The 12,392-nt window shown below is 43.1% G+C and overlaps 1 protein-coding gene across 2 annotated transcripts in view; it reads right to left on the bottom strand.

Annotated features, from left to right (window-relative positions):
* Positions 1-12,392, bottom strand: part of esr2b (estrogen receptor 2b) — a 40,129-nt gene that overhangs the window by 15,362 nt on the left and 12,375 nt on the right. Inside the window, exons 2-6 of one of the 2 annotated variants that reach the window (XM_086183392.1) lie at positions 7,118-7,187; positions 4,714-5,217; positions 3,651-3,847; positions 3,451-3,567; positions 413-775 (exon numbers count right to left, since the gene is read on the bottom strand). In XM_086183392.1, the coding sequence (XP_086039518.1) occupies positions 413-775; positions 3,451-3,567; positions 3,651-3,847; positions 4,714-5,150 (1,114 nt within the window). In that variant the 5' untranslated portion in view covers positions 5,151-5,217; positions 7,118-7,187. The remainder of the gene's footprint in view (positions 1-412; positions 776-3,450; positions 3,568-3,650; positions 3,848-4,713; positions 5,218-7,117; positions 7,188-12,392) is intronic. The other variant, XM_086183391.1, reaches the window with a different exon arrangement.

Below are 12,392 nucleotides of genomic sequence, written 5' to 3'. Positions count from 1 at the left end.
CACCTGTCTGAGTAAAGGAGGAAAAAAAAGAAAAGATAATGGTCTTTTCTAAAAAAAAAAAAAAAAAAAAAGAGTCTTTGTACTCTTGTCACTTTAACACCTCTCCTGGGATGTCACCTGCTGGGCTGAACACAGGCTGAGGTGAGGCAGAGGAGAGAAAAGACACCGTATAAAAGGAGGGAGGAAGGTAGGGAAAGAAGATCCAGGTCAGTCTGTCAGTCCAGAGAGAAAGTAATCGCACTATAATGTGGACATAACATTTAGTGATTAGATTCTTTGAATCAGACTTCTGTTCACTTATTCAGTGTTCTACATTTACGTAGAAGTGACTTAAGTCAAAACATGTCAAAGACCCTGTGTCAGACTGTACTTCATCCTCCAGCCTTACAGACAAATTCAACACTTTTTTCACCTGGAATCTTTTTGGCCCAGTTGATCATGAGGACCAGCTCCTTATCAGCCAGGTTGGTGAGAGACATCATCATGCTGGCTTCAGTGAAGGGCTTCTTCAAATCCTCCATGAGGTAGATCTCTGGAGGTTCTGCCTCCATGATGCAGGAGATAAACTCCTCCGGGCTCATGGCTGAGTGGTGCACCTGGTTGGCCTGTGGGAGCGGAGCGAGAGGGTTGACAGGTGCCTCAATGTGGAGATGCTGCCGGGCCCGAGAACCCAGCCCCACCCTGACCACATTCCTGCCTGTAGGATCCCGAGCCTGGAGTCCACCACGCCGGTGATGTCGGATGCCACGGTAGCTGCAGCGCTCCCGCCTCACACCTGGTGCATGAAGACAGAAAGATTTTTGGGGATTTTTAATGTTCAAAATATCACTGGTGGAACAAAGTAACCAAAAACTCATGATCTCACCAAGTATTTTACTCTTGCTATAAGACACATTCATACAACATACATCATGTCTGGGTCTGTCATATCTTCAGGAAGCTGTTAAAATGATGACGCTGATGCGCAAACAGTTGATTGTGAGAAGCAGCGATGACGATGTGACACACAACCTGCTGAGTCTCACAGACATCTCCAGGATCTCTCCCTCAGGAGTCTGAATGACTGCTGCTTATACTTGGACTTCACTCTGATTGAATTTTAACGGACAAATCAAGACAGCAAACTACAATATGATGCCGATTTGAACAAAGCACAAAGTTATGACCTTCATGGGGCGGCACGGCTCAGAGGAAGAGTGGCTGTCTAGCAACTAAAGGTTTGCCGGTTCGATCCTCACTTGGTGATCGGGTTGAAGTGTCCTTGAGCAAGATACTGAGCCCCTAATTGCTCCTGATGAGTAGGCTGGTGCCTTGCAGACAGAGTGTGTATGAACGGGTGAATGAGATGACACCGTGACACTTTGAGTGCCGTTAAGGTAGAAAGGCGCTCTATAAATAGGGGTCCATCTACCATGACCTCATTTAACAAGAAGACAAGTTTACAACTTTTCTTTTTCTGAATGGAGTTTGGATTTGATCAGCTGGCGTAGCTCTGAAGTATTTTTTATATTAGGCTGCATACATCGTCCAGTCTAAACTAAATATATATAAATGCAAAAAAGATAGATATTTCCCAATGAATTTAACCACGTAGATCTAGTGATTCTCTGTTGACATCATAGGTGAAATCACTGGATTAAACTGTCTTTCAAGTTAGATGACACACAATCTATCTCAATAAAAATGGAGGTGCTGGTAAATGACACGTCACAAAACCTTCCAACAGCAAGGTCAACAGTTAACGAGTGGATCAAAATTTGCCGGAATGTCCTGCAGTCAAAAATGTTGCATTCAAGGGCACGACGCAGCTATCTGGAATCAGCTAGACAAATCTACAAGGAAAACACTCGGCTGTGGACTCTTAACAAGACAATACTATACAGGCAGCTACACCGAATGCTTTGAACTGTTGTTCTGTTCATCTTGATTTGTTTCTTCACCTGAATCCTGAATGAAGAGGTGTGACGAGGTTATACTCAACACCCCCCGCCTGTAGATCTACTGTTATTGTCCTGTTGTTCCAAGACACTTGACCCTACCAAGTGGAGCTGCTACTGTGTCATTACCACAGTCCTTCACGGGCAGTTCTCAGGTAGAAATATGTGTACTGTGACAACTCCCAGGCATGACACAGCAGGTCTTTCTACAACTACAGGGGCACAATATCCACTTCTAAAATAACTATTCTAGTCCCTTTTATTTTCCATGGCAAGTGTCCTTTCATGGTAGAACCAAAAAAGACAGATGGTAGAGGCTGTGAGTAGATCAAAATTATAAGCACCTCTCACCTGCTCCCTGCTCGCTGCAGCATGGTTCAGAAAAAAATTCAGAAACCATCTTTGTGTTCAGTTCAAGGACCAACTGTTTCTGGTAGTATAAAACCCGTTCATTGGCGATTATCTATACAACAACATCAACACACAAGCTATTTGTTGCATTTCAAGTGGTAAATATTCAAGTAAATTTACTGAGGATGGAGGATATCAAACAAATTTGTTATCAGGGAAGTTTACATCTCCCGGAAACTCTGCAGGGAAGTCGACAACACTGAGCAATTTTGGTTTGGTCGTCAATGTGGTTAAGCGTCAAAAACGAGTTAAAAATGTGGAATCCATGTTGTTATTGTTTGTTGCAGGGTTTTGTCCTCCTATGGCTCATATTGTGTATTGAAGCTGTAGAGTGAGGGACAGGGAAGCTTCTGGTTTCCATCTTCTGTTTGCATAAATTTGACCAATCATCAATTTTGAGAGCCATGATGTTCACTTTTTATTGAAACTGTTTGAGAAGGGAGTTGATTTATTTAAACTAACAGTAGTAGTTTAACAGTGTTGAACTACACTGGCTTAAATTGGGATCTAGTCCTCATATTTATCACCTTAATTCACATGGGTTAAGATATTAAGTACACTTATCAGTAAAACCCAATTTAGCACAACAGCAAGGCAAACTACAGCCTTCAAAATGAGGACTAGATCCCAATTTAAGCCAGTGTAGTTCAACGGCACCACAAATTACAGCCTCCAAAGTGACAGCTAGCATAATAATAAAATCCTCTTGCAAGGACATTTAATTAAAAACTGAACAATATGATCCTTATGACGGGGGAGGGGGGTATAGCAAGGTGTTAGCAGGTTTATACTCAACAGGAAACCTGTCTATTGTTTCAGTGCTTGGCTGATTGGTGTTTATCACATCTGCATTTACGTCTGCACAACATTATATTCAGTTACAAAACTAGTAATTTCAGCTAACATGTGACTATTAAACAAGAGAGGTTTCAGACTCAACCCTTGAGGAACTCCATGTTATTGGGAGGCTCTGACATTTTCATGTCTGCTACCTTCACGTCGCTCTCTTAAAGGTTGGACTCAACATTTTCACCACCAAGTCAAGGATACCGAACTCATCTTTAAGTTTCCTAGAACAGTGGAAAAAAGAAAAAAAACCTACCACACTTCATCATGCCGACTTCATAACATTTACGTAGGCGGCAGGCCTGGCAGCTCTTACGCCGGTTCTTATCTATAGTGCACTGATTCGTGGCAGGGCAGATGTAATCATTGTGTCCTAAGAATAAAATAAAGCTGGGTTATTTGATGCATATATGGGTTAAGACATGTTGGAATAGCATTAACAGAAATAGTTCAGACCTTGGATGCTCCTCTTGAAAAAGGCCTTGCACCCCTCACAGGACCACACACCATAGTGATACCCGGAGGCGTAGTCGTGACACACAGCGCAAAAGTGCATGTCGGATTTGCCAACTGCAGATGAACAGGAGGAGTTGATAGCCTCCATTCCCTCCCCGGATCTCTTCCCCATCAGCTTGTTACAGTTGATGATGGAGCTACAAGAAGCAACATGGAGAGCATGAGGGACATCTTGACATTTGGAGTTTTAGTCTGTCATTCCCCTGTCTGTCATTAGTCTTTCAACAGGCTCTGTGTTGCTGAAAATGTGGCCACGATTTCAGTCAACTGGCGGCACTGAAAAATAATGGGTATATACAGAAAATTACCCAGCAGCCATTGCTATTGCCATTTTGACAAACAACTGAAGGTCCTGTTGAAATAATCAGTAATTACCTGCTCTATTGTTAAATATTTACATTTGTAATATTGGTGGTTCATTGATAAAAACAGTTAATATAGATTTTGTTTTCTGTGATATGAACCATCTGATACTAAAACTCAATGTCTCTGAGTGCTTTTACTCATTATTTAATACACTCCATTATTTATGAGTGGTAATTAGGCAACCCCTGTCACAAAGATGGGCCAGATCACTTTCTGTTTTCCCAAAAGCCAGAACAACAAAATCTTTTGTTTTAGAAACCAACACAAGAGGGTCGAACAATAAATCCGTATACATACGTCATCAAAGCTTTTTTCTACAAAAGTTGGTTCCTTGCAGCTGAGAGAATTGCATAGTCATCGTGAGACCAACCTAAATGCCACTGATGTCATTATTCTACAGCCTTTACACTACGCGTTCTACATTTACTTCATAATCAAAAGTTAAAGCAAAGGACTCTTAGAGGGGATTTACGGGTCAAAGACTGTATAAAAGTTGGAAAGATCACGCAGGTCTGAAAAGTGAAGTCAGTGCAAGTTACTTGGAGTAAAAAAAAGAGAGGGTTATTTAACACATCTATTCATTCAGGAAAACTATTACTTCATAGTTCTATTGATGGGTCAATGTCAGTAAACCTACCTGCCGCTGTTGATGCTTTTGGGCTCCAGCCAGGGTGCATGTGGGCTGGGTTCATTGTAGGCAAAAGGCTGAGAGCAGCGCAATGTCAGTGAAGGCTCATTAGAGGGGCCGTGGGATGGCCAGAAGGCCGAGGGGCTGAGAGATTGGCAGAGAGATGACGGGCTGTCAGTGATGGATGGCCTGGTGTAGCTCAGTACAGATGGGCTGTAGAAGGCCAGGTGTCCATGTCCGTACTCATGGTTACTGTCCGTGTATGGGGAGGTAATGCAGACCGTGTGGTTGTCCATGCCCAGAGAGGGGCTGTACACGGTGGGCAGGACTCCTGGGGAACTCAGCCTCTCAGAGGCTTTGCTGGAGTCCACTTCCTGGAGCTGAAGCATTGGCAATGGGTCAGCGACCAGACCAGGAGAGGAGGCCATCTTGAGGCAATCAACCATATGATGGTGACACTGATGACTGACGATGATGCAGCTAGTCTAGTGCATACTCTTCTGAAGACAATTCCTGTGACAGAGCAGCAGAGATGTGACCTTTCAGACATTTATCCTGTAGAGAATGTAGGTTTCCACATACAACACCAAAGCAATAGAAACCCCTGCTGATTAGAACGGTGTGAGAGGATAATCCTGTCTATTTTCAACACCTGGATGTGTGGAACTTTCAAATAGACCATTTTAGAACTCGTACTCCGTACTGGCCATAGTCTATCTGAAATCCCCAGCAAAAGCTATTGCATTTTTTCAAAGTACTCCAGGCAAATACTGGACAAAATTAAAGCGGAGGAGCTTCATAAACACCTCAGAGATCAGAGTGGTTTTCTGGTATATTATTCAAACTAACAAACTCCAGGCGTACATGTGTGCAAATGAGGCTTCAAGGTAGAAATGTTAAAATACCATTTTTCCTTCCCAATAAAAATATACAGATGCATATCACAAGACAATTCTTGTATGTAAAATCAATCAGAGGTAACTGAGCTAAGGCATGATGGAACAGTACATCTATTATATCCACTTACATACTCTGTAATACCGATCCCCAGTATGACACACACTTACATTGTAATTAACCTGGAAGTTGGACCATTTAAGTTCAAGAGCACTTCTGCACTAACTTCACTTTTGGGACCTACATGACCATCCCAACTTTTATGCAGTCTATGACATTCAAATCCCCTTTAAGATGACTTTTAATCACAACTGTTCTGGACCCTTCTGGTTCCTTTCCATTAACTGATCAACTGATGAATCACACAGAAAATATAACCATCAAACTGATTTGGGAAAAACAGCACAGGATGTTCAGTTTGATGAGTTTAATTCCTGAAGAAAAAGAAATGCAGAGGTCAACAAATGTGTGGAGCTTTTAAAAAAAAGGAACAGCAGAAATGATGAATAAAATTATAACAATAAGTTCAGTTTAGTGTTTTTAATGCATGTGTCCATTCTTGGAAATTTCAGCTTTACTTCATCTACTAATACCCACTAATATTGTGCTGCTGTTACTCTGCTCAATTCTTGGGAGTTAACCAGGATCATTCTACCGACAGCAATGTTGCTATGATTCAAGGACACTCAAGAAGCCACATGAAAACATGAGATAATGGGATGTTTTCCTAACGGAGTGAATCACTCTCAGAAAGAAGAGTGAGATCCTGCTGTGGCTGCACGTTTAGTGTAGACCTGATGAAACTTATCTAAACCCTCGGGAACCTTTCCGAGAACTCACTGCATTTCAGTTGAAGTCACCCCGGTTTAAATAAAAAGCATTTTAATTGTGGGTCTGTACCTCTTGAGGTTCCCACTCCAAGGAAGCACTGGTTTCCAGAAGGATCAGAAAGACTTGATGATTTCTTTTAATTTAGCTGAACCCCAAAACCCACCAGTGACATGTTTTCTTTAAAAAAAAAATACACATATGACATATGCAAAGAGGCAGTCATCAGATACCTATTTTTTACCTATTAATTATTCCTAGGTGTGTTTCAGACGTGACATCACTCAGACCACACTGAGTGTCTTGAATCACTCCCTTGAAGCCCTGGGTGCACCATGACTTGTTTCTATTTTACCTGCCTCTTCTTGGTCTACGGTGCGAATATTTTCTGGTGTCCCCAAACAGTCAAGCACCATTGTTGCGCCTTGCTTTGTGCTGATATCCAACAAGCTAATATTTAAAAAAAATCCTTTGACTAGCAGTAAGTATTGGGTGGCCAAACCCATTGCCGTACACACAGTGACGTCAAAGTGTCCTTGACCAAGGACACTTTGACTGAGCCCCTAAGTTAGTCATGAGCGTGTAAATATGCTGTTTTTCGCTCACGCTCATTCCTGCTTTGGCTGCAACAGCTGTGTGTTACGGATCGATATTCCTCATATTTGTGACGGGATTTTAGTTTCCTAACCTTTGTTTAATATGTGACGCTCCACCACCTCTCCATGTTGGTGATTGGTCATCTTGTGCCGGCCCCGCCCCTTTTACATGAAAAGGCACACAAAAAGGTGAGGAAACGCTGGCTTGATGTAACGAGCTGATATGGCACTGCTGAAACTAGCTGCAGTTATGCACAACTGGAGGATTCCTGCTTTCCAGGAGCATGTAACGAAAGTTGATGGAAGCGTATTCAGCTCAAAGTTCAGTCCACTCGCACAGGAAAGAATTCTGGGGAGTTCAGAAGAAAAGCCATAATGGAGAAATGTAACAAAAAGTTCCTACAGACTTCGCTCCATGCGGATGTTTTATTTACTGCATTCGTGCCTGCTCTCTAAAACACAGTGACTCTAATGAATATGAGGCAACAGGTCACTGTCACTGTGACAAAGGTGAACGAAAAAAAAAGTACCATGTCTGTAGCCTTTGAAAGTGAATGTATCAATGTTCCTTGTCAGAGTGGTTAAAAAGACCCAAATGATAAGCCTGTGTGGGCTCACGTTGCTGGATTTCAGTAAGAGAAGTGTGCCAGTGAGGGATCAGCTGGGTGATCAGAGCCAGAACTAACACAGACAACACAGCAGCAATGAGCTCTCTGAGGTGAACCCACACGCCAGAGAAAAGGTCTCCTACTTCACAGTTAAACTGCTGAGTACAAACCCTTACAAGTGTACGTGCGCTCTAGGATTCCCCATGTGCCCCCCCAGCGGTCCACACTTATCTAAGAGTGTATGCCAAAACAATCTAGAATCCACTCAAAATCCTCCATAAAACATAAATCTGTTTTTTGCTTCCCAAATTCTGATTGGCTCTGATCCATCTTACTCCACACCCCTGAAGGCACCAAGTACAAGCCAATCAGAGGCACAGCAGTGCTGCAGGTGGATCTTTGAGGATGCCACCAAGTCCGCCTATGACCATTTTCTCCTGGGTGGAGAGAACTGAGGCCCCTTAGCACCCAATATATTACCTAACATGCTTAAATCCGGATAAATCGCTGCAACAACCTCACCCAACACCCATGGGAGCTGCAATGGGCTCACGTCAACACAACAGTTAAAGCAGTGTTGGTCCCGAGGGTTGAACCCGTCTGCTCCGGGACCTTTCGTATCATGTTCAAAAGAACTAGCTTGCAGTGCCAGCCTAGCCACTGATGGTGCTGGTGCCATCTGTGGAGGAAGAAGGGTTGAATGATTCAGGAGGTGCACCACTTAAAAAAGTTAGTAACCACTGATCTTAAGTATAGTACATTTAGGTTTAACCCTTCGGTACCAAAAATTTAAAAGCTGCTGAATGTTAGCGCTATGCCGTAAAATAAATCCTTTTCACATGCTTAAAGGTTGCTGCTATAGCTACATTTGCACAACTAAAATTCTGTTTTTGCAGTTTCACCAAATCAATTTTTGTAATCTACATTTTTCATTTGTTTAATCTGGGGTTGTGTCCTGCGAGGACTGGTGGGGTTACTTTTGTTTTGGCAAGGCAAGGCAAGGCAAGGCAATTTTATTTGTATAGCCCGTTTTCACAAATAGTTTGTCTCAAAGGGCTTCACATGGCATCATAACAACATCCTCTGCCCTTAGACCCTCACATCGACTGAGGAAAAACTCCATAGAAAACCCTTTTAACAGGGAAAAATCTGAGAAACCTCAGGGTGAGCAACAGAGGAGGGATCCCTCACCCAGGACGGACAGACGTGCAGTAGATGTTGTTACAGAGAAGAAAACAGTTTACAATACAAAATGTGGGAAACATGGAAATGTTAATAACAGTTGAAGAAGGAATCTTCTGGTAGGGGAGGCAGGGAGAGCAAGCCAGCTTGATGGGGGACTGAATGGCAGACTGGTTCATGGAAGGGGAGCGCAGGCCGGTGTAACAGTAGGGAATAAGAGGGAGGGGGGGCGATGCAGGCGGCGGTTGGGGCTCTGGTGGATCTGTGGAAACACAGAGAGACTGCGAGACACCAAGGCCAAACTACAAAGTGCAACAAGTAATGGTAATGACAGTTCCAAAAATGTGCAGGGAGGAGAGGAGGAGAGAGGGGGAGAGGAGAGGAGAGGAGGGAACGGCTCTTAAGCCTTAAGCCTAAGGTCTTAAGCCTGGACTTAAACGTAGTTAAAGTGTCTGCCTCTCTGACCCATGGAGAGATGCTGGTTCCACAGTCGAGGAGCCCGGTAACTAAAGGCTCTACCTCCCAGTCTGTTTTTATTGATACTGGGAATCACTAAAAGACCTGCATTCTGGGAGCAGAGTGCTCTGGTGGGACAGTAGGGACTAATGAGCTCTTTCAAATAGGATGGGGCTTCATCATTGAGAGCCTTATAAGTCAGCAGAAGGATTTTGAAGTCGATTCTAGATCCTACAGGAAGCCAGTGGAGAGAAGCTAAAGTGGGAGAGATGTGTTCTCTCTTCTTAACTCCCGTCAAAACCCTCGCTGCAGCGTTCTGGACCAGCTGGAGACTCTTTAGAGAGTATTTAGGACATCCTGACAGGAGAGAGTTGCAGTAGTCCAGCCGAGAAGTGATAAATGCATGCACCAGTTTTTCAGCATCACTCTGGGAAAGGATATTCCTAATCTTAGCGATACTTCGCAGATGGAAGAAGGCAGTCCTAGTCACATGCTTTATGTGGGAGCTGAAGGAAAGGTCCTGGTCAAAAATGACCCCAAGGTTCCTTGCAGTTGTACTCGGAGTTAGGGTGATGCCATCTAGAGTAGAGATCCGATTCAAGAGTGTGTCCCTGTGGTGTTTAGGTCCAAAAATGATTACCTCAGTTTTATCTGAATTGAGCATTAAGAAGTTAAAGGACATCCAGGATTTAATGTCTTTCAGGCAGTCTTGCAGATGAGTAAACTGGCTTGTGTCGTCTGGCTCCATCGACAAGTAAAGTTGTGTGTCATCTGCATAACAGTGGAAGTTTTGCGTTTTATATTTTCACTGCAACTGCAACCAACTTCATTGGTTCTCTTTAGTATTTAATGATGGTCAGGGGGAAGCTGGGTAATTTACCTAAATGAGACATCACATCTTGGATTGTTTTCAGTATTGGGAACCATGATAAGGAGTGTCGCAGTAGAAATCAGCTCCAAAAAGCAAATCGTAGGTCAGATGTCTCACAGCACGTCGGGTAAAAATGACGTATCACACTTTTCATTGCTGTGCAGGACCAATTTAATGAATGTGGACTGCACTGTCTGACGTGTGACTGCCAAGACCATAACAAATATCATGATATGTATATGAATAGTGAAGATATTGTGACATCCACTGTTTTCTATTTTGTCTGCACAATTATATAACTGCAAAATGACAATAAATGCAATTTTTAACAGCAATGTGAAAATGTTTGTATTTTTTGTAGTTGTTTAATTAGACTTGTGTTGGGATACAGATTTTGAAATCACTTTTGATGAGTGAGCATTATACCATTTATGTATGACAATCCTCAAGTACACAGCAACGTCTCTGATTTGTGACACGCGCCTCTAAAACTGATATGTTAACTGAAACTTAGACTCTCAGCTGTATTGCGTTGCGTTACACGTTTCTGCAATCACAGAATCTGGCTGCAGAAAGCTTTTTTCTCTCTGATGAGAAACCTGTATCCATCCATCCATCCCTATTCTATACAGCTTATCCATTGAGGGTTGCGGGGGGCTGGAGCCTATCCCTGCTGACATTGGGCGAGAGGCGGAAGGTTACTTCTTGGATCCTGAGCTGTTCTGGAGGTGGGCGGCCACTGTTGAGCTCTAGCACCATCACTTCTTGAGGTACAAAGTCGTACTGTGAGTCAGGACAGACAGGCACTGGCTGGTTAGCATGCTAACAACAGATATTTCTGTTTTTGAACAACACCTTTGACATGTCAAAAATGACATTTCTGCAATTAACGTTAATTTACAGTATGGTGGGAAAAGTTCACAACACTATGGACTGCAAGGACAGCTTGTGTACCATCCCAAGTCCCCCCACCACCAGGTCAAGAGTTTCAGAGCATGACTCCACAAGCTTCAAGGAGAGCTCAGACTAGTCCCGTGGATCCTTCATGCTACAGTGGTATAACTAGACTGTTGCTAGCTTGGCAATCCCAAAACGACTGAACATTGTACCAACAAAAATGAACAGACTGCTTGATAAATTTGTGAGGAGCAGATGGAAAGCACAAGGCATTCATGTGTACATGCTCATGTGACTCTATGAGTTAGAAACCAGAGAAGACACAGGTATTCTACATAAAGCAGGTATGACAATCAATAGCTCAGACTGTGGCAGCGAAACACCTTCTGGGTAAGGCAAAGGCAAACTCAAGTTATGAAGCAGCGTTTATGTCCCACATTCGGTGGCATGGCTCAGAAGTAGAGTGGCCTGGCCAGGTCGCTGGTTCATTCCTCACTTCCCCTGGTGACCATGATGAAGATTCTGAACCCATAATTGCTCCTGATGAGTAGGGTGGCACCTTGCATGGCAGCTTCCCCCATCAGTGTGTGAGTGTGTGTGTGTGTGTGTGTGTGTGTGTGTGTGTGTGTGTGTGTGTATGGGTGAATGGGATGACACTGTAAAGCACTTTGAGTGCCGCTAAGGTAGAAAGGCGGTATATAAAAATGAGTCCATATATTTGTAATGAATAAAGGGCCAAGAGTCCACCAACACTGTTCTGCACAACACTTCACAAACATGAACTCGTGAAATCTTTTGACATGAGTTTTTTAAAGCTCTGAACTGCTTTGCAGGGGCATTGAATGGACAGGATGCTCTATGCCAAATAGTCATGAGGTCAATCACAGTATAAATCAACATGCGTTTCACCCAGGTCAGGTCAAAGTGGCCTCAAGCAAGCCTGAGCACTTACCTCTTTGATCTTTTCACAGTTATTCCAGTTGTAATTTTTAAGTTGTTCCCATCTGCACGTGACATTAAAAGCTTGTAACATTCAATCGACTCAACTACAGCCGGGAAATGAAGTTTTTACCTAAACTTGGTGGGTAATTGGTCCAGTGAATCAGCGGACTATCTGATTGCACAGCTGGACAGATTGAGCCATTCGCTACTGTCTGGCTGAATCAGATAAAATCCCACGGTCATGACTGTGATGATCAAAAGGATGTCCAGACAAATTAGAAAACATAGATAAAATGTATTTAATTTCAGTCTGGTGCAGTATTTTTCAGTTGCCTATCATGTGTTACCATTTCACAGCCAGAGGAGCTTGTTGTCGTTGATAAATACAAAATGTGCAGGACTTACGGGGAC

This window comes from Aulostomus chinensis, chromosome 17, assembly GCF_037954235.1.
Source record: "Aulostomus chinensis isolate RoL2024-O1b breed Wild chromosome 17, RoL_Achi_v1.0, whole genome shotgun sequence".
Taxonomy (NCBI): domain Eukaryota; kingdom Metazoa; phylum Chordata; class Actinopteri; order Syngnathiformes; family Aulostomidae; genus Aulostomus; species Aulostomus chinensis.
This window is presented reverse-complemented; position numbering and strand designations above follow the sequence as displayed.